General features: G+C 43.7%; 1 protein-coding gene across 8 annotated transcripts in view; it reads right to left on the bottom strand.

Annotated features, from left to right (window-relative positions):
• Positions 1-11,291: 11,291 nt before the first annotated feature.
• Positions 11,292-21,124, bottom strand: part of Fgd4 (FYVE, RhoGEF and PH domain containing 4) — a 232,783-nt gene continuing 222,950 nt past the window's right edge. For all 8 annotated transcript variants that reach the window (XM_023716285.1, XM_023716286.1, XM_023716288.1 and 5 more), the window contains 2 exons: positions 18,147-18,287; positions 11,292-16,923 (listed from right to left, as the gene is read on the bottom strand). In XM_023716285.1, coding sequence (XP_023572053.1) covers positions 16,666-16,923; positions 18,147-18,287 — 399 coding nt within the window. In that variant the 3' untranslated portion in view covers positions 11,292-16,665. The remainder of the gene's footprint in view (positions 16,924-18,146; positions 18,288-21,124) is intronic.

Genomic DNA, 21,124 nt, shown 5'->3' with positions numbered 1-21,124 from the left:
TTTTTCAAGACAGGGTCTCATTAGGCAGTTTGGGCAGCCTTGAACACACTCTGTAGTCCAGACTGGCCTTGAACTTGCTGATACTCCTGCCTCGGCCTCCTGTGTGCTGGAGTTATAGGTATGCACCACTGTACCCAGCTTACAGATTTTTTGTTTTTTGAAAATCAATGCAGCATGAGAAAAAAGTTCTAAACATTTTCTTGTGAAAGCCATAACTTTATCCCCAAGGTCTTCTCTGTGACCTACTACCAAAACAAAGTAAGGTGCTAAATAGATCCTTAGTGTAGTGGCAAAGCATGGCAGACACACGGTCCTGGGTCTGTGTGCCTGTCTGCGATGGGGACACGCATCAGTTACTTTGCTCTGTCCTTCCCAACTCTACACTAGCCAGATGTGGCTGCAGCGCCAGCATAGGCCTGTTGCAGGCAGGTTTGAAAGTAGGGATGCATGTTCCCTTTTGCAATTGTTAAATCTCTTCAGGTCCTTCCTACAGACTCAGTTTACCCAACAATTCACGGGGATGGACACAAGGACTATAACGAAATGTGATGAGCAGCAATGAGACATACTCAGATCAGAACGTTAATCAGTGAAAGCCACATGGGGCCAGGGAGATGGCTCAGTAGAATAAGCACTTACCTGGCAAGCGCAAGGCTCTGAGTTCAATCCCCAGTTCTGCCAAAAAAAAAAAAAAAAAGCCACACTGTTTCTCTGGTGTGAGAAGCCACAAGTGTAAATAAGGACCAAAATGTGTACTGGATATTGTGAAATAGGAAGAAAATGTTCAGATGGGCAGGGGGACAAGGAAGGGGGAGGGGACAGAAAGCAGAGATAAGAGAAAGAAGGGAGAAAGGAAGAAAAAAACAGGAACAAAGCTTTTGTATTTTATTTATTCATTTATTTTATTGGATACATGGTCACACTATGGAGTTCAGACTTGTAGTGATCCCCCTGTCTCAGCTTCCCCAGCACTGGGATTACAGGCGCACACCACCACATACACAGGTTTTGGTGGCTGGCATGGTGCACGTGGGGTTCTGAGGCCAGCATGGCATGCAGTACCAGCGATCCAACTTGGGTCCTTGCATTTGCCAAGCAGGCATTTAGACCACTGAGCTATCTCCCCAGCACAGCAAAGCTTTTTGTAAGTGGGGAGAGAAATGGGTTTGAAGGGAGGGTAGGGGGATGGGAAAAAAGAATAAAGTTACAGCATGTACAGGTACAAATTCTCTATGAAGAATGTAATCATTATGTATTTCTGAAATGTACCAATAAGCCTGATTGACAAAAAAAATAGTCATTACATAAGAAACCCACATAAGACTCCTTCCTTCAGGACATGTATTTTCAGTGCCTCAGTTACTCTTGTTGCTGGGACAAATACCTGACACCCAAAATGAAGGAAGGAAAGCTTTATTTAGCTCAGTTCGTGGAGGCTTCAGTCCATACTTGACTGGCTCCCAGGCAGAGCGGCACACAGCAGAGGGCAACTTTTCATGGTGGTGGCAAAGAGCAGAGAGCAAAAGGGAGAAGCAGCAACAATTGGCCACAGAGAGCCAGTCTGTCTCCTTCTGTTGCACTCAGGCTATCTGTCCAAGGCTAGGAGTAGCACTCACACCCATAATCCCAGCAGCACTTACACCCATAATCTCAGTGAATCATGAATTAATCACAAATTCTAGAAGTCCACCCCGTGACTGCATGAGGCTGCGGGGAGGGGGGTGGCGGGGGGCGGGGGGTCAACTAGAGACAAACCATAACACTCAGAAAATAATTTTCAAACATCAGCTAACACCAGTTCTGGCTCCTCCTCATTGTTACAAGTTCAATTGTGACAGTGGTCTAAGGACATAGGTTGGGGACTGGCCCTGGACACGAAGCAGGCACAAAGCAGCAGCAAAGGAAACACCCCAAGAGGGGGTGAGGTTGGGAAGCAGACCTCTCTAAAAAAAGGAGCCCAGAGATCACGGCTAAGGCCATGCAAGGCCAGGGTCTCTTCAACACTGTAGGTCGTCGAGCACGTTCCCAGGGCGCCGGGATTCAGGCTATTCTTGTCTCTCCCTCAGTTCCCAGATTTCATACAAGAGATAAGTAATCACTGTGCTCAAGGGACCTTAAAAAGTCACCAACTGGAGACTGAGAATCTCAGGAAAGTATTTCAGGCCCTGAAATCTTTCAGAAAGATGCTAGCTTCTTTCCAGTGGCTGGAGGTGGGGGGCAAGTACATAGCAGAGCGTTGGATGGGAGGCAGATGAACAGAGGGGAGGATTGGGCTAAGAAAACTCAGCTGAGCCCCTTACCTGTGTTATTCACACTTGTGAAAAGGCCAGGGGACTTGGCAGCCAAAGAAACGGGATCCAGAGCAGGGCGTCTTAGTCGGGCACCATCGATACTTGGGATTGGGAGATTGTGGGGTGTCGCATCCTTTGTGGCTGTTATGGCTTATATCTAGGTGTCCTACAGAGCTTCATGTGGTCATAGGTGGAGAGTTTCAGGGGTGGCTGGATTAGGGTGCACGTGGATTGAGGGCATGATTGTGGGAGTGAGGGGGTGGTCAATGGAAGTCCCATCTTGGGTAGGTGACTCTCTTACTGTTCCCTCATTGCTGAGAGCTTCTTTCTGTCCCTTATATAGTATGCAGGCCACCCACCCTAGGACATGTGTAGCTCTCACAGCCTCAAGCCCAGCGCCGTAGTACATGAATCGGTCATGCACTCCAGACTCAGCTGCCTCAAAAGACCCTACAACCGCATGAGGCTTTCAGGGACAGCTAGACACAAACTATGACAGAATGCTCAGTAACAAGTTAAAGATGCCCCTTAAAGCTTTATTTAAAATAGGAAAAGATGGTTTGCTAAATAAATCGTGGCAGAGTAGAAATAATTTCTGTAAAGTTCTTGGAATAGAATCTAGCACACATGAAGCACTTAAGCCTCTTTGGAGATGGAGAAGGGCTCATGGTACAGTGTTCAGTGAGATTATCGAGACCTAAGGTTACAACTAGAGCTCCACTTTTAACAGAGATACATGGCAGCTCTCTACAATCAGTGTAATCTTTACTGCAGACATGTACTAATAAAAATTGAGGGAAAAAATAGATATGCATTGTGGGAATCTTAGCTCAAGATTGAGCTTTGGCAGTCTACTCCTCAAGCTCAGTCTTAATTTCTGGAATGGAAAAGCTTAGAGGAGGAAAAGCTTGGCTTTGATTTTCTTATGGGAAGAAGATTAAAGAAGGGTAAGTAAGGGGCAAAGGCAGCTGGGAGGGACAGAGAGGAGGTGCGCTGGGGACAGACACTCCCTGAAGGAGGAGGAGGGTGGTGGCTGGAACCCCGACCCCCATTGTAGGAGAGCAGCTAAGATATCAGTGAGGGGCCCAGAGAACACTGACTCAATAGATCAGGCTCCCCCAGAGTGGGACATGGAAACTGCTTAGTCCTGTGCCACAGCTTGAGACCCCCAGGGGTGCTCGGGAGCAGTAAGAGATGACCCCTAAATGCCTTTCTGGGTGAATCAGAATCCAGCTGATTCCACATCCTTTTAGTCAGCAATAAGTGCAGACAGTTCTATCCCCCAAACTGAAGAGTCTAGAATACAACAGAAGTTGCCAGACGCTTCCAGAAGTTTTACTTTTTCACTTTGCCTTCTCTAAATTAACACCAAATAAGCATTTAAATAGTATTAATTCCAAGCCCGGCAGGGTACACCTGCAACTCCAGCACTGAGGGAGGCTGAAGCAAGAGAATCTCAAGTTCATATCCAGCCCAAGCAAATCGGCAATGTAGTGAGACCCTATCTCTGAAAATAAAATGCTGAGCATGTAACTCGGTACATAGGTCCTGAGTTCAATCCCTAGGATCAGAAATAAAAGCATTAACTTCGAAGAGTGCCCAATTGTTGCTATTAGAGGCAGATAAGACAGATAAAACAGGCAGTTAGACAGGGCTGGGCCCCCCACCCCCGGAGCAGGTGCAGAAGGCAGGATGCCTTACAACTGTGGGAGAGACAGGTACCTCCACTGTGGGTCAGACCTCGGGACACGAGATGAGCCAATGCACCCTTCAGACTTCCTAAGGATGAACATCGAGGACACTCTAAATAGGTTTCGATGACCTTGAGGAAGCCAGGGTGGGCCACTGACCACCCCTACAGGAAGAGCCCCTGTCCTGGATCCATATCTACTTGGTATGTGACTTGCTCCCCCATTTGATCCCGATTTAATAAACTTTGCCTGAGTACTTACGATCTTAATTGTTGACCATACGATGGTTGTCCCACCTCACGCCCTCCTTGTGATTCCCTGTTACCCAGCTTAGATCCACCTCACTTGTGGATTAGTTTTCTAGAAATCCTAGAAAAGGCAGGGTCCTTGGCAACCCACGAGGACCCCTTCTGCCCCTCTCAGACAGAAGTTTGTTTTGCACCAACACATATATTCTGTGTTTAACTTCTGTTGTTCCTAAAATTCATCCTTCTATTTTAGAGAACACAGACTCATACTGGACGTCTGGCAGGTTGCGAGCTTCTTTCCCTTGTGTCATTGCTTTATCAGGGAGATAGTGTGTCCCCTCTGGTCCCGACCTCGGCCTGTCCCACAGCCTCTTTCAGAGCCTCATAGATGATGAGTGTCGCCAGATGCTGCCGGCTGCTTTTTTGGTACTGAGGCTGCTGTCTAGGGATTTTATGGGGAGCATATTCACCCCCTAAAAACCTGGCAGCTACTGTGCCACAGCCAGAGGGAAGCCAGAGCGACTGGGTGCCGACGGCTGCTAGGGGCAGCAGTGCCGTTCCCTGGGGGAGGCGAGGTGGGTGGTGGCAGTTCTTTCAAAATGCCATGTTGTTTCTTAGACTTTCAATATATTTGGGGGACTGGGAAAAAATAGAAAACACAAAGAAAAGAGCAAAGCAACTACATTCACCCATGGACATTGATTGGTGTTTACATGGCTGTTTGAAATGTCTCCTCCCCTGTGACAAGTTCTGGGCACACGCTGCTTTTATGTTCTATTGCTGTTTTCTGAATGCTGAAGTGTGTAACTTGCTTTTTCTGTTGTTTGAAAACAATTGAGTAAGGCCCGCATGGACCTGACTCTCCCAGCATCCCGCCTGTTGGCCCACAGACGCACTGTTCTTTTTCTTAGAGGGGACTCAGCTCAGCACCAAGGCTGTCCCCAGCAAACACAGGATGTCACGAAAGAGATAAGACAGGGCAATGAATCTTGCAGTCCCCCGGACACTTGGACACACCCCAAACTTTTTGCCAGACACCTCAAGGACTCTGTCTACTGAGATGCAAGACAGCCAGAGAACTTTGACCTCTGAAGTTTAGAAACATCCTTCCACAGATGGTCCCTGGCCTGCTTTCAATCCCTATGGGGGAGAAAGGCCTATATGTTTTGTCATTTTCACAAAAGCTGCAAGTGCTCTCTGTCTCTTGTTCCTTACAAATAGAAATTTAGATCCTCTGTGGAGTTGGAGATTTTTCTGTCTTTTTTCCCTTTCTTGGAAGTGGGGGACACCGAGGATTAAACCCGGGGCCTTACTTGTGCTAAGTAAACATGGGTTCTGTCACTGAGCTCCAGCACCATAGTTTAGGTTTCTTTAAATGAAAGTGGCAAGCACAGGGTCCTGAGTTCAATCCCCGGTACAAAGAAAGAAAGAGGTCTGGGAGATGGCTCAGTGGAATAAGTGCTTCTCTGGCAAGTGGAAGGGCCTGAGTTCAATCCCCAGTTCTGTAAAAAAATAAAATAAAATAAAAATAATAATTAGGGCTGGTGAGATGGCTCAGTGGTCTAAAGCACCTACTTGGAACAAGCTTGGCAAAGCACAGGGACCGCGGTTCGATCCCCCAGCACCACATGCCAGCCAGCCCCGCCCCCTGGTGGGCTGAGCTGGCCACACACACACACACACACACACACACACACACACACAAACACTAAATAAAAATTTAAAAAAAGAAAGGAAAAAAGAAAAAAGAAGAGAAGACAAGAGAAGAGAAAACAAATGAAAGTACACAGGAAGTCGCGAGGACTGAGGCACTCTGGGGCTTAGAAATGAGGGGTACTCAGCTTGTCATCTTTTCATTCTCATGCAGCTTCCCCTTCCAGTAATCTATTAGCTTCATTTGGATCCTTAAATAAGCAAATCCTCGCTGCACAGCAGAGCACTACTTTGCGTCTTCAACGCTGGCTCTCTTACTATATTTGGATCCTGGCGTAGTGTTGTAACATTCGAGAGTGGCTTGTTTGTATTCTACTCCAAGGATGGTTAAAATTAGGTATTTCTCTTGCTTTTATTTCATTTTTATGACTTCTGTATTAGATGAAATTATAGCCCATAAGCATGGGATCACAAGTTCTCCTTGTGGCTGTTGACATGCAAACATTTTGTGACAGTTAATGACTCAGTATTTTAAAATATCCAGGGTACTTTGTTTGCAAAAAAACACATCTTCTGATTACAGGAATGACAAAATGTGACTAGAGGAATTTAGTGCTCCCAGGAAAAGCTTCTCATGTCAGTGTTCAATATTGAAAGTAGGGGGTTCCTGGACCTTAAATGTTTACATAATAAATGCACACCCTTGTTTTATGGATACAATAAGCAACCCTAAAAGTGAAAATTGTTTTTCCTGTAACAATTTGACTTTGCTTTTTGTTTTGGTTTGCTTTACTTGAGCTAGGGCTCACTACATGGCCCAGGCTGGCCCTAAGCTCACAGTTTTTCTGCCTTAGCCTTCAAGAGCTGGAAATCCAGGCATATGCCATCATTTTATGCAGTTGAATTTTTTTTCCCATCTGAAAGTCATTACTTATGTCTCCTTTCTACAACTTTCTGTATTTCATATTGTTGTGTTTTGTTTCATTGAGACAAACCCACTGCGCAGTTTTGGTTCACCTCGAACTCGAGACCATCCTCCTGGCCCAGCCTATGAGTGCTGGGATTACGCGTGTGCACTACAATGCCTGACTTTCTCTAAGAGATACTTCGATGTGAATAAAGAGAGATGAAGAAGGACAAGAAAATTGCAACCTTTACTTATTTACTTACTTTGGGGGCTGGGGATGAAACCCAGGCCTGGCCCGCGGAAAGCACTTTGGCACTGAATTCAACCTCTGGGCCCTGCTGGTGTCCTCTTGGGCTGGTTAGCCTCCCTCGTCCGGGCAGATCGTTCAATGGCTCTCCTCCAAAGGTTGTTTCCAAGGGTCCGCAGCTGTGAATGAAGCTGCCGTGAAACCCCACAGCGACGTACGCCTGCATCTTATGTGGATGACTTCCAAAGAGCAGAACTGCTGGACCAGAGTGATAACAGGTCTGTTTTAGAGGACATTGGGGCACCCTGACGGACAGCCAACATCCTCGCAGGCCCCGGATGTTGCAATTGCTCTGAATTTGGGCCACGCTTTTAGGGGCAACCACATTTCAACTCACAGTTCCTCAAAACCTTATGGTCATGGTGATGGGCACCCAGGATAGAACCCAGGGCCTCACACCTGCCGGGCCAACAGTCTACCCTGGGCCGGTACCCAGACCCTCCTCAAAACTTCTTAATCAATATTTTTGAAATCTACACTTAGAAGTTCCAAGTATGTATCACAAAAACAAGTTTACCCCCTATTAACACGGGCTCCATCTCGCCCTCCTCTCTGATCCTCACTTTACCCTCAGATATGTTTATGTATCTTCAAGAACAAAGCCATTTTTTTCTACAACCACAGTGCAGTTATCAAAACAAGAAATTAAGGGAATTCATGTGATTAGGTGAAGATTTTAGGGTGTCCTTTACATCGTTCTTGTGTGCATGTTCGTGTACGTCTGAGTGTAAAGCTCAAACATGGTGCAAAACTCCAAAATCTTAGTGAGGTGGTCTTGATAAGTTGCTAGCCCAGGCTGGAAACCCGCCTCAGCCTCCCTGAGTGCTGGGAGTACAGTGTGCGCTGCCGCGCAGGTGTAGAGAATGCACATCTGCCTCTGGCTTGCAAGGCTGGAGCCGTCGGGTCATCCTCTCTGTTCTGTGCCTGCCCCTTCTCCCTGTCCAACACACACAAGCACAAGCACTGCAGAGGAGTCTGTCGCCACCTTGGTTCTGGGCACTGAACCCAGGACTTCGTGCATGTGGCCCCACTGGATCATGGCCTCCTCTTCTGCCATTTATAAACTATGAGATTTTACACAAAAACAACAAAGTTCATGTTGCACAACCTGTCCTTCGGTGAGCCCCAATCTTATTGTATGAAAGCAGCATTCCTGTATGAAGACAAAGCAATCTGGTTTTCTGTTTTTAATTAACTGCACGACAGAGCAACACATGATTCACTTCCTCCACGGGGCAGTGACTGCAGGGGCGGCACTCAGTCTCCAGATCCCGGGCCAGCTCCACTCTGCCAGCCTGTTTCCGCGGGATGTGTGTCTTTCTGCACTTCTAGATTCTTCTGGAATGGACACCAGCTGCCTCTTCCTTCCTCACAGGCCAGGTGTTCTGGTGATGGTGGGGATACGGGCTTAGGCTTTCGGAAACACAAAGATTACTGGAGGTTTTCAGTTATAGTTTGAAGTTCCTGACTTTGGTTTCAAATACTAAAGAATCTAGCTTTGCTATTAACCAAGAGTTTCAGCTTGATAAAATATTGATTTACTTTCTTTTCAGCTGCTATTTCAAAGGTCTGTACTCATAATCATTTAATATTTTTGAAAAAAGAATGAACCACTGGTCCTTTTTTTCTTAAAAAAAAAAAAAAAAGAAGGCTTGGATCATCAATAGGAACTAAGTGCCTATAATTTATTGAGCACTGCACTAAAAGGTGGGGACATCAGTGATCAACACTGATAAAAAAGAAACCTTGAACTTTGGGACTCATGTTCTAATAGGTATAGCCAAGTTTTTTTTTTTTTTTTTTTTACCGGGAATTGAACTCAGGCCCTTACACTTGCTTGGCAGGTGCTTAAGCCACTGAGCTCTCTCCCTGGCCCTAGACAAGTTTTTAAGAGACCAGAAAAACAGCAAGTTATGTAGTAAGTTGCTAAGTGCTGGCAAAGAAACAGATTAAGGAAGAACGAGAAGACAACGCTGGTGGTGGAGACAGGTGTCATTTTAAATATTTCAGAGGGCTGGAATAGAGCGCCTTCCCAGCACGTGCAGGCCTTGGGTTCAATCCCCAGCAGAGAGGGTGAGATGTGAGCCAAGGTTTTTTTTAATTGCAAAGATGGCAAGCACACAGCGTTGGGGGATCAGGGGCACTGCTGGAAGAGAGAAGAGCTAGCGCAGGAGACGCAAGAAACGTGTGAAAGCTGGAGTGCACCTGGCTTGTGGAGAAAAGAGTGTGTCCATGTGATGGTTGCTTCATTTAGCCGCATAGGTGCAGGCACGGGGAAAGCATAGCTGCATCAAGGAGGTTTGGGTTTCCTGAGTAAGACAAAGCCTGACAGGACAGAGGTGGCGAGGAAGTGAGAGCACGATGGTGGCGACCGAGTGTGCAGGCGCAGCAAGGTGAAGAAGCCAGGACACCAGAAGCAGTGACAAATCACTTGGCTTCTTGAAGGCACTTTCCTATCTGAAAATCCAAGAATGTCACTGAGAGGCTTTTTGGGTAACATACCTGTTCCCTTAGACAAGGAGCCCGCAGTGCATATGCAAGTCAATGAGGGGTTCTCAGGTGTGAATGATGACGTCATGAACTTGCACCTACTCCATGCAAGGAATTGTGACAGCAAACATGTACTAATAAAGTTAAAAATAAATGAAAGCACCAACAAAAGTGATTGTTGATATACTGAATGTCTTGAGTCAGGCAATGGCACCATTACTGTCTCTTTTAAGTCCCACCCACACCATTTTTAAAATTTTTAATGTATTTGGTTATTGCAGGGTCTCACTACACAGCTCAGACTCATGGTGATCCTCCTGCTTTCAGCCTTCCCAGCGCTGGGATTATAGATGTGCGCCACTACGCCCAGTCGCTAGCCTGCTCAGCACGCCCTGGGGGCAGGCTGGCATGGCATATGGTACTGGGGAATGAACCACGGTCCTTGTGCTTGCCTAAGCTTGCCGAAGCAGGCGTGATAGTCTGCTGAGCTATCTCACCGCCCCCCACCCACCACTCTAAAGAAGAACCTGTGTCTAAATTCACAAGCAGCAGTCAGCCAGTGACCTCGCTGTCTCCTCCCCACGTGAGTTTGCTATTCCAGTGGCGTGTTGAGGGTTGGGACACTCGCAGAATTGCACCACCATATGCTTACCAAGATCCGCAGGAGTATATTAGTTTCAGAAGTGCCGAGTGGCACCACGCTGGCATTCTCTACCACATCCCGCCCCGGAGAAACTCAGACCCAACTGAGCCATCCTGATGAACAAAAGCAATGTTCGTTTTAAGGAATCCTTAAAATGCCTATGGCTCCCAAGTATCACTTAACAGGCTGGAGTTACAACTCAGTGACACAGCGCCTGCCTGGCAAGTGCAAGGCCCTGAGTTCCTTTCCTGGTACCAAACAACAAAAATACAGCACATCCAAAACACTTGGTTAAAGTCAAAAAAGTAGAATGACGGTAAGGATCATTTAACTGAATCAGTCCTTGATGATTTCCAAAAGCTAATAAACACTAAAAAGGATTATATGGAAATGTTTTAGTTGTAAAATCATATTGCAAGTCTTTTAGGATTTTTTTTTTTTTTAATCTAAAACCAATAAACTACCCAGAGGTTGCAGGTGTGCTGTGAAATACTGCTTGTGTAGTGCTTTGTATCACTTGACCGTTTTTGGATGACCACGGGATTATAACAGGGATTCAGAAAAGCAGTCCTAGGTCAGGACGAGTCAGAGCAGGAGCAGGAATAAAGCTGTTCTGTAACTCTTCTGTCACTATGCAGCCACTAGAGAATCTGGGCAAAGGCCATTAAGTACAGAAGAAAGCAATCTCTCCCAAGGCTGGGGCTGCGCTCTGTTACTGGCTCCTGGACCTAGACTCGGTAGTCACTATTGTGGTATGTGGGGACCCTGAGGTCTGTTACAAGCTGTAGTGGGTCTGTTACCAGCTTTCTTTTTTTGGTAATGAGGATTGAACTCAGGACCTTGCACTTAGCAGGCAGGCGCTTGCACCGCTAAGCTATAACGCCAACCGCCAGCTTTATTCTTGACAGACTTTGATAAGTTTTTTAGTTTTATCTTTTATTTCATTACCCCTTGAAGGGGGATCAGTACTGTGTTGAGACAACTTTTTTCTAAGCAGAAAACCAAAATCATTGCAAACCAAACACATATAATCTTAGCTGAAATAACACTAAAGGCTTAAGGACTCATTTAAGGATGTTTATTTACAAGATACAAATGTTTAATATTTAATAGGAATTAAAGTGCTTAATTTTACAATGTTTTCCATTATCTGCCTTTATGACCAAATATACATATGTTACACAGTATGTACACTATCTGCAAGTATTTTACATTCATACAGCTAGGAAAGAAAAATCATTGTGTACACTTTTCACATTAGAGCCGACTCTATAAAATTCTGAGAACACATCTTTTCAAACTTAGTCAACAAATAAAACCAAGATAATACTTATTTTTAAACATCAGTCAATTGTCACTCACAAGATGAAATGCTAGTTTTTTAAATTTTCTATATAGATAATGATTGTTTTGCTAACGACAGCCCCATGACACATTCCAATACCCATATACTATGTAATATATGATTTGATTCTGTTATAATGGTCCCCAAGACTACCGTTCCTTCTCGAACCTATGTATAGTATTAACTTATTAAAATATACTAAGGTTTCTTGATTTGCTTTTTCACCAAGCCTACCACAGTGAATTTTAGGCCAAAGGACAGGCCACATGGACCTCGGTGTCCCCACGGGTTACCCGGCAGAGCCTCATGTTGCTTCACTTTGACACAGAAGACAAGAGTTCTGCCGAGTGTTGAGCATTCAATCCAGTGTCAGGACGGTCACTGACCTTCGAGGGAGGCTTGCCCTCAGCCAACAGCAGAGAAAATGGTCTAGAAAATGAAGTGTTTCTTAAAATTCCAAGGAAAAAACCAATGCCAAGATCCTGCAGTCTAACTTAGAGGCCAAGTTCAGAGCCCGGGCGGGATGGACCGTAGCAGCACGCTGAGTCAGGGCCGCTTTTCCAGCGCCTGCTGCCCACCAGCACTTCCCTAACTCCTGCAGCTCTGATTTGGAGAGGGCGGCCTTCCTGTCACCTTCCCTCTGTTCCTTCAGGTTCTGTTCAATTTCTCGCTCATTCCTCTCCGCCTTATCTAGAGAAAGCAGAGTAATCTCCCCACAGTAAAACAAGAGGAAGGACAAGTAAAAGGACGAATTATACATTAAAAATTCATGTGCATAATTTATGTTAAAATACTTAAGTTTAAAAAATTTCTATAAAAATTTCATTCCTATGGAAGGATAAAATTGAAAATCAATTTTTACATATGTACATATAGATATAAATTCACAGAAAGAGTTTTTAAATAGACCTACTGGTCTCTATATGTACTCAATTTCTAAATGTAGAGAAACTATAGTAAGACAGGACGTAGTATAAAAATAAAAAGTGGTTTGATTCTAATAAAACTGGAATGAAGAATGAAGAAGTAACATGATCTGCTATAGATATCAATAGAGCCCTAAGAATAGGAACTGGTTTGTCCCAGTTTTTATATTGACACATTCTTGGAAAATTTAGATTTTCAGAATGAAAACAAAGACACTTTTGTCTTTCAGGTTTTTGCTGATAAAGTCCATGTGCATTCTAGTCCTTAGACTGTTACTATGAATATCATGCAATGTATAAATTTTCATAAATCTACATTGCATTATAGCACACATATTTGCAAAAAAAAAAAAAAATAGTAGACCTTGTTCCCTTGAAATGTGTTTGCTGCTGATGGTGGTGTTCCTTCAGATACACACATTGCACAGAAAGGTCATGATTAGAGATGTATCGCAGACACTACGCTCAGAATAACTTAAGGTTTTGGACAGAAACAAAATGAACCCTAAAATGTGAATTGGGGAGAAAGCCTCCCGTCTCTACAAGGTAGAAAGACAGAAATATGAACTTGCAGAAGTATTTTTGAGACAATGTTTTTGAAGGCATCAGTGGATCTTTAACAACCCTGCAGTACCAAGAAGTTTTGAGAGTTTTATTTATACATCTAACTAGAATAAGTGAACAGGATCCACGGGGAAAATTGAAAAGGGCAGTTCCTGTAAAAATCTGAGTAATTTAATGAAATTTTTTTGTAGGTCAGCCAGGTGAGGACAAGTATGCGAACATACATGCTGAACTTCATGGACAGCAAAACGTAGTGTAATGCTGCAGGTATGCTTTGTTTTTTGAGCCATACCCTCTGTGAGCGTCAGGACACTTCTCAGAGTATCTGAACAGGAATGACTCCCCACCCCCAAGCCCCTTCCCTGGAACTCAGCAGTATGTATCATCCTGTCACTTGCAGGAATTTCTCCATATGCTTCGGAGTAGGAGCCTCCACATTAAACTTTCAATATAATTCCACGCCAGCAAAGTTGTACTGCTTGCATATGTGAGGGCATTTAGACAGCATTAGTGACAAAGCGTCTGGTGGCATTTTTCCTTATTGAACCCACTTACAGCCATGAGATAGAGGCTGCACCCTACCTCGACTTATGGTACTAAATGGCAGACTTTCAACAAAAGCAAAACCTAAGCCTAAAAAAGCCTGAAATGCTTTCTAAAGAATAGCAGTTTTATCCAGGAAGTATTTTTAAGCCTGAAGGGCACTTTAAAAAATGATGACTTGGGAGAGCACCAAATCAGAGATGTTAACAAATTAAGGCCCAAATATAACATTGATTTTAATAGGAAAAAGCAATCAACGATTTCTTTTTATTTATTTTTTAAGGTGCAATCTGTCTCAACAGTTCAGGCGTCTTGGAGAGGAAAAACACTGAGAATTCTGTGTCCAACTGCTCGTTGAGGTATTTTAGTTTATGTGAGTGTTTAATAAGTGACCAGAGAATTCCTTTGCCTTCTTCCAAACAAAACTATTAATAATTATTTAAAAAAGAAACGAGTAAGGCGGCTTTATTGCTTCTCTTTGTGCTTGCTAAAGAATGTGGCGAATAAAGTGAAGATGGTGACTGGACAGCCAGAAATCTTACTATTTCCTGTTTCTAATAAGTTATGAAAAATGAATGTTAAAAGCATGGTAATAAATTTTCTTTTGGGCCAGGATATAGGTCAGAGACATAAGTGCCTGCCTGGTAAGCTCAAGGTCCTGAGTTCATTCTCCGGTACCAAAAAAAAAAAAAAAAGATATGAGCATAAATATTCTTTATACTATCCTTTCAACAACCTAAGGTTAATGTGTCTATGTTACACCTATTCCTGAAGAACTTAGTGGTAGGAAAACATAAATTCTTGCTGCTTAAATAGTTTTCAAAAATAATTTGACTCAGAAAGCTAAATGTCACACACATCCTTTTTTTTTTTTTTGGAACTGGGAATCGAACTCAGGACCTTGCACTTACTTGCCCGACAGGTGCTTGTGCCACTGAGCTATCTCCCCAGCCCACACCCATGGTGGTATACACAATTATGAGAATCCTCATCTGATAATCATCTTACATTTTTATTGCTTCTCTTTGTTAAAAAGTAGCCACTATAGCTATAGTTTAATTTTCTCAATTACTACTTTGAACAACTGCACCTGTCTATCTCTGACACACACAGTGGGCAGCTAGAAGAGAAGGCAATGTAAAATTTCTTTTAGTTTGGGCTGATTTAATAGGGCATAAGAAGCCACCTTGTCTCTTTTGTAGCTTTAAATATTTGGCTTAATGTTAAATGTTCAAGGCTGGTATTCCTGTCGTGCAGGACAGGAACCTAACTAGCAGCCACAGTTGGTTCGCTTGCTCCTCTGGAGTACTGTTTATTTATTAAAGCACCAGGGCCTGAACACACGTGGGCGGACTCAGATTGAGCCTATCTGTGCTCCTTATAAGATGTACTCCTTCAAGTCTGAGGACGGTGGGTCATTCTTGTGGATTGCTGACTGACAAGTGATAAAAAGTGGCCCTACAACTTACAGTACACGACTAGCAGTGTAAGCTGCCCGGGGTATGTCAATGAAGGTGAGATCTAATTGGAGGGAAGGATTAAGTTAAATGATCAGTGTGAAACTGCAGCAGTCTTGGTGACAAAAAAAAAAAAAACACTTAATTTTTCAAATTCTAGAGGATAAAAGGGGAAAAACATTTTCATTTTCTTCAATCGTTTGTATCTTCAGAAAAATCTGCCATAAAAATACCGCCTTTTCTCTAGTGTTTTCCCCTCCCCCTTCTGGGGAGCTGGCAGAGCATAAACTTCCTTTAGTTCCTGTCAATCAGACCCTGTCCCCACATATAGGTCTGCAAGTATGAATTTTAATTCATATCTGACACAAGAGTAGACCCACACAGTTATCTGGAGCTTCCAATGTAGAGTCCTTACTTCACCCTGCATAACAGTCTTACGGAAAAGGAGAACATTATAATAAATGGAGTCTCCACATGTCCCAGTCTATGTAAGGTCAGGTGCCTTCTAACACAGTTCAAGTTTTGGTAAAGATTTTTGTACATGCTGATGTCAACTACTGCCACAAGTATATTATTGTAAGGGATAAAATAACCCGTATGCCTTTGACTACTCCAGTGATCAAAATGCATTTTAACTTCAAAATAATCAAACAGAAACATTATCTGAACCCTCACCTTTATATTTAAATAGCTTCTGTTAATAGCACCTTCTAAGAGAGGCACTGTTTAAATAGGCACAGAACAACAACAAAAAGAAAGTACTCTAAAAATACTGGAGTTCACTAGTATATCCCATGCCACATAAATTACTGCTTTTTCTTATTATAAAAATATCAATACCCTTAGATACCAATCCGTTAAATGTAAATCACCAAAAACATTTAAGTTTAGAATACTGCTCAGTTCCAAGATAAAACATGCTTTAAAGTTAAAAAATAAATTAGAGATGATGTAGACCTAAAGCAGGAGAAAAGCATGTACAGTATATATGTTCATATTTAATTCTATGTACAGATAATTGCTATGTACTTTAGATATTGTATTCTTAGGAGTATTTCTACAAAAACAAGTATCTTTTTTTAATAAGTCAAAAGTCTGAACACTACAATTTGTCCTTTTTCTTGTTGTCAAAACAAAACAAAACAAACCACCATTTATGCAGTTTGAGGTTTATGAACTAAATAAGTTAATACAATTCCCTAAGCTGTCCCTGTACTTCTCACCACACATCTATTTTGGCAACACGGAGGTATATCTTTCAAACTCTTACAGGTCCTATGCAGCAAGGAGACGCAATGAAGAATTTCCTTAACGAAAGTGGCCCATTCTACCTGTTAGTGACACAATCGACACCATTTTCTTCAAGACAAAAAGCACACATTCAAGGAAAAGTTGATTAGGAAAAAAAAATCTCCATTTTTCACATTACTTCAACACTTTATCAGAATGGCTGTGCACATTAATTTTACCAAGAGTACGCAAACACAGGCAAACGATCCCCAGCGGACAGACGCGGTCCTGATCCTGGATTTTCAATGTAAAGTGCTAAGAGACGCGGGACGGAGCTGGGAACGTCTCGGGCTGCGTGCCTCCGTGGAGTTCAGCACTCGGATTTATTCTTAGGTTCGGGGGGCTCGTCTAAGCCGGCTAGCTGCTCATCTGGACCATCCGGGGTCTCACCTGTGACAGCTAAGAGGATGATTTTCAGCCACTTTTGCTTCAGTTCCTCGCTGTCTGCAGCAAAGCTGTGCACAGATTTCGACTGGGTCAGTTTGAAGCTGTGCGGCAGGTCCGCGCTGCGCGGCATATCGTCCACAAGGTAGCCGAGCAGTGGAATCGTGGCCTGGGCGCGGACGTCCTGCACAGAGAATGCCGTGCATCAGAACTGAGAGAGGCCTTGCACTGGGTCCCGCGCAGACAAAACCTTGCTTCCCACTGCGCCCCACTGTGAGCTCCTGGGCAGAGGGGCCGCCGACCCCTGCTCAGGTGGCAAATAGAAATGCTGGCTGCAGGCTCCAGGGAGGAAGAAAGAAGATCCAGAAGAAAGGGGAAGGAAGTAACAGCCAGCTCAGCCGTCAGGCCCGGCAGCAGGTGCTCACCTGGGCAGCACAGGGGACGTGAAAACGATACTTTACTTGGCAATCCATTCATTTATCAACTTATTTATGGATGACGAATGGGTTAGGAAAAACACAGTAGAATGAAGTGCATAGAACTTGGCAATTTTTGTCTGTTTCTACAATAATTTTACTAGCCTTAAAGTAGATGCAACAGACATGTTTACATTTTTACTGTTAAAGTAAATGCATGTGTGGTTTGAAAGTTTTTGGTTTTTTTTAATGTGTTTAGTACAGGGTCTACCCAGTCTCACTACACAGATCAGACTCGCAGTGATCCTCCCGTTTCCAGCTGGGATTATAGGCGCACCACCAGGCCCAGTCTCATTCATCATCCCAGCATGCCCTGGGGGAGGGGCCAGCACCGCACACTGGGGATTGAACCCTAGTCCCTGCGGCTGCCTAAGCAGATGCTTTAATCCACCTAGCTATCTGGTTGGTCCAAAGGTGGTTTGTTTTTTAACTGCTACATACCTGGTGCTTGATCTTACCAGAAGCCCAGCCTGGCTAACAGGCTGTCCCCACAGACCTATCTCAGAAACACGGTTACAGAATGCAAGACTGCCTGAAATCCACCTTTCTCTCACACTGCTATCATTTCAAATATCCATCAAGCTCAACACAAAACCAACCGTCTTAATGTTTACAGCCATTGAAAAAGATGGCTTAATGACTCCTCCTCAAATGCCTTTCCTAACTCACCTTTCTGCAAACCCACCAAGGAGGAATGTGCGAAGCAAGGAAGCGAATCCCCCGCATAGTGAACTCTCGCTATCAGGCCAATAGTCAGCATACACAATACACTTGATTTCAGGCATTATTTTTTCATTTTAATCAGACACAGTGACACAACCTGAGCTCTCTGACCTACACAGGAAGAATGGAAGGACTTCTATCTCACTTCCAAAAGTCCTCCCTCTGTCCCTGAGGGCTCTGTCCCTGCAAGCGCAAGCCATGTAGCTACCTGGGGGGCTCCGTACATGTACAGCACAAGAGGGTCTTGCTTGGGGATCACACACCACGCCTTCTGCCAAGGCTTTGACTTTTCCATGTACTGAAGGAAGCTGCACACCACACTGTTTCCCGACACCTCTGCTGATTCAATCTAGAAAAATATAATGAGGAGAGAATAAACACAACAAACCAGACATGGAGAAGCCAACATGGGAAGCAACCTTTAAATACATAGAAGTGCATATATTTATATAAAATACATCCGCTGGATTGTCTAAAAAAGATTCACTTGCAATTACTACCGTTCTAAACTCGTATGGTTTGGATCTAAAATGTTGCCCCAAAGTTTTAAGCGTTCAGAGGTGGGACTGGCTTCAGACCTACAAGGACATTCTTGTCCTAGGCTCCTCGCCATGCCGCCTCTGCACACTGGCCACAGGGTGAGCAACTGTCCTCTGCCACCTGCTCCCACCATGCTGCTTCCACCTTGGGGCCAACCTACCACGGACTGAGCCCTCCGAAGACAGTGAGCTGAACGGAACCACTCCTCTAAGTTTCAGGTGTCAGTGTCAGGTATTTTGTCCAGGCAACAGGTAAGCTGACTAGCACACTCTTTCACTAACAGAAAAAAGTACTTCAATGCAACATTAATTCTATATTACTAGATCTTTTTTTTTAATTTTATTTATTTATTTAATTTTTTTTGTGTGTGTGGCCAGCTCAGCCCACCAGGGGGCGAGGCTGGCTGGCATGTGGTACTGGGGGATTGAACCGCGGTCTCTGTGCTTTGCTTAGCTTAGCTTGTTCTTTAGGTGCTTTAGACCACTGAGCCATCTCATCAGCCCTACTAGATCTTGAATTTAAGTAGTTAAAACATTTATTGATTACTAATGACATACTTTGCTTCATACATGTATTATTTCATTTAATACACTCACACTGAGAAGTTAACACTTGATCTCTGAAGTTGGTATTTAATTATTTTTGGTAGCTGGCTCAGCCCACGCTGGGAGTGGGGTTGGCATGGTACGTGGTGCTGGGGATCTAACTGTGGTCCCTGTGCTTGCCTAAGCAGGTGCTTTAGACTGCTGGGCTACCTCACCAGCCTGGAGCTGGTTCAGGCCCTTGCGCTTGCCAGGCAAGCACTTATTCTACTGAGCTATTTCCCCAGCCCCTGGAGCTGGGTTTTTAAGTTTCCCAACATACATTTTCTATTTTATTAAAAAAAAACAACCACAAATTTTTATAACCAAATAAGAGATTGAATCTAAATAAGCCTACAAGTTCTTTTTTAAATTTTATTTGTTTATTTATTTTATTTTTGTGTGTGTGTGGCCAGCTCAGCCCACCTGGGGGTGGGGCTGGCTGGCATGTGGTGCTGGGGGATTGAACAGCAGTCCCTGTGCTTTGCTAAGCTTGTTCTAAGTAGGTGCTTTAGCCCACTGAGCCATCTCACCAGCCCAAGCCTACAAGCTCTTACACTGTGTATTGTTACTATCAAAGTAGTTATTCAGTATAACATATAAATCAAAAAGATTCTTATAAAATGAGACATAACTCTTTTCAACAAACAAGATTAATCAGTATAAATGAAACAAATCAGTATATATATTGAAGTATTTCTAAAACAATGGAGTATAGACTTTGGGGAATCATTTGAACTTCTCCCTACTCCCTATTTCTCTCTTATAGTCTGCTGTGTGTGAATACATGCAGTTTCTCATTGTTACAGCTTGTGTCTAGGTGTACCCCCAAAGCCTCCTGCAGTCACTGGGGCGGCTTCTAGAGTTCGTGATTAATTCATGATCCAAAGTTGGGATTATGGGTGTGAGCGCTACCCCGCCCTGGGGCAGATGGCCTGAATACAATATAAGGAAGGGAGAGGGGCTCCGAGCTGCTGCAGCTGCTGCTCCTCCCTTTGCTCTTTGCTGTTCTTCGGCTGCCACGAGCTGCTGCCCTCTGTCATGTGCCACTCTGCCTTGGAGCCAGCTGAGTATGGACTGAAACCTCCACAAACTGTGAGCTCAATACATTTCCTTAATTTTGGGTATTGGGTATTTAGTCTCAGCAGCAAGAGAAAGGTAATCAAGACACTCATAAAACAAAACAAAACAAAACAAAAAAAAACACGTGATACTTGAGCTCTGTGACTTATTTCACTTAACACTGTGCTCTTAAGTTGCATCTGCTTCCCTATAAATGCCTCAAGTTTCTCTTCCTTTATGGCAGAGTAGTGCTCCATTGAGTATAAATACCAATTTGCCTTATCTACTCATCGGCTGATGGATATATATGCTATTTCCAAGTTCTCCTTATTATAAATTATGCTGCCATAAACATGAGCATGCATGTACCCGTCGTATGATAATTTAACTCTTTTGGGACAGTATCTAGTCAAGCAATCGCTAGTTCACACAGAATTTCTATTTTTAGAGGAATCTCTGCATTGATTTCCATCTAGTTGCACTACTTTATATTCCTATCAACAATGTAGTAGAGTTGCATACTCCCCACATCCTCACTAGCATTTGTTACTAGTACATTTTTTTTTTTTTTAGGGACTGGGGATTGAACTCAGGCCCCTGACAAGCATTTGTTCTACTGAGCTATCTTATCTTCCTGGCTCCCACTAGTAAATATCTTGAGGATGGCTTTCTTTTCTGGGTTAACCCAGTGTAGTTGTAATTTGCAGTTCTCTGATGGCCAGCCATGGTGAACTTTTTATGTATTTACTGGCTGCTTGTACATCTTTGGAAACATGACTGTTCATTCTGGCTATCTGGTTTTTGTGTGGGTCTTTACTTCAGGGGATCTAAGATTTTTGAGTTCTTTGTATATTCTAGATGTTAGTCCTGTCTATAGAATAGCTGGCAATTTTTTTTTTTTTTCCTTTCCATTCCTCAGGTTGTCTCCAAGCTCTGTTCATTGTTTCCTTTGCTGTGCAGATTTATTTTTTTCTTTTTTTCTCTTTTTGGTGCTGGGGATCAA

The sequence above is a fragment of the Octodon degus genome, unplaced genomic scaffold (genome assembly GCF_000260255.1).
Source record: "Octodon degus isolate 3935 unplaced genomic scaffold, OctDeg1.0 scaffold00047, whole genome shotgun sequence".
In the NCBI taxonomy this organism is placed as follows: Eukaryota; Metazoa; Chordata; class Mammalia; order Rodentia; family Octodontidae; genus Octodon; species Octodon degus.
The sequence above is the reverse complement of the archived record's forward strand: the minus strand, read 5'-3'. Positions and strand labels throughout refer to the sequence as shown.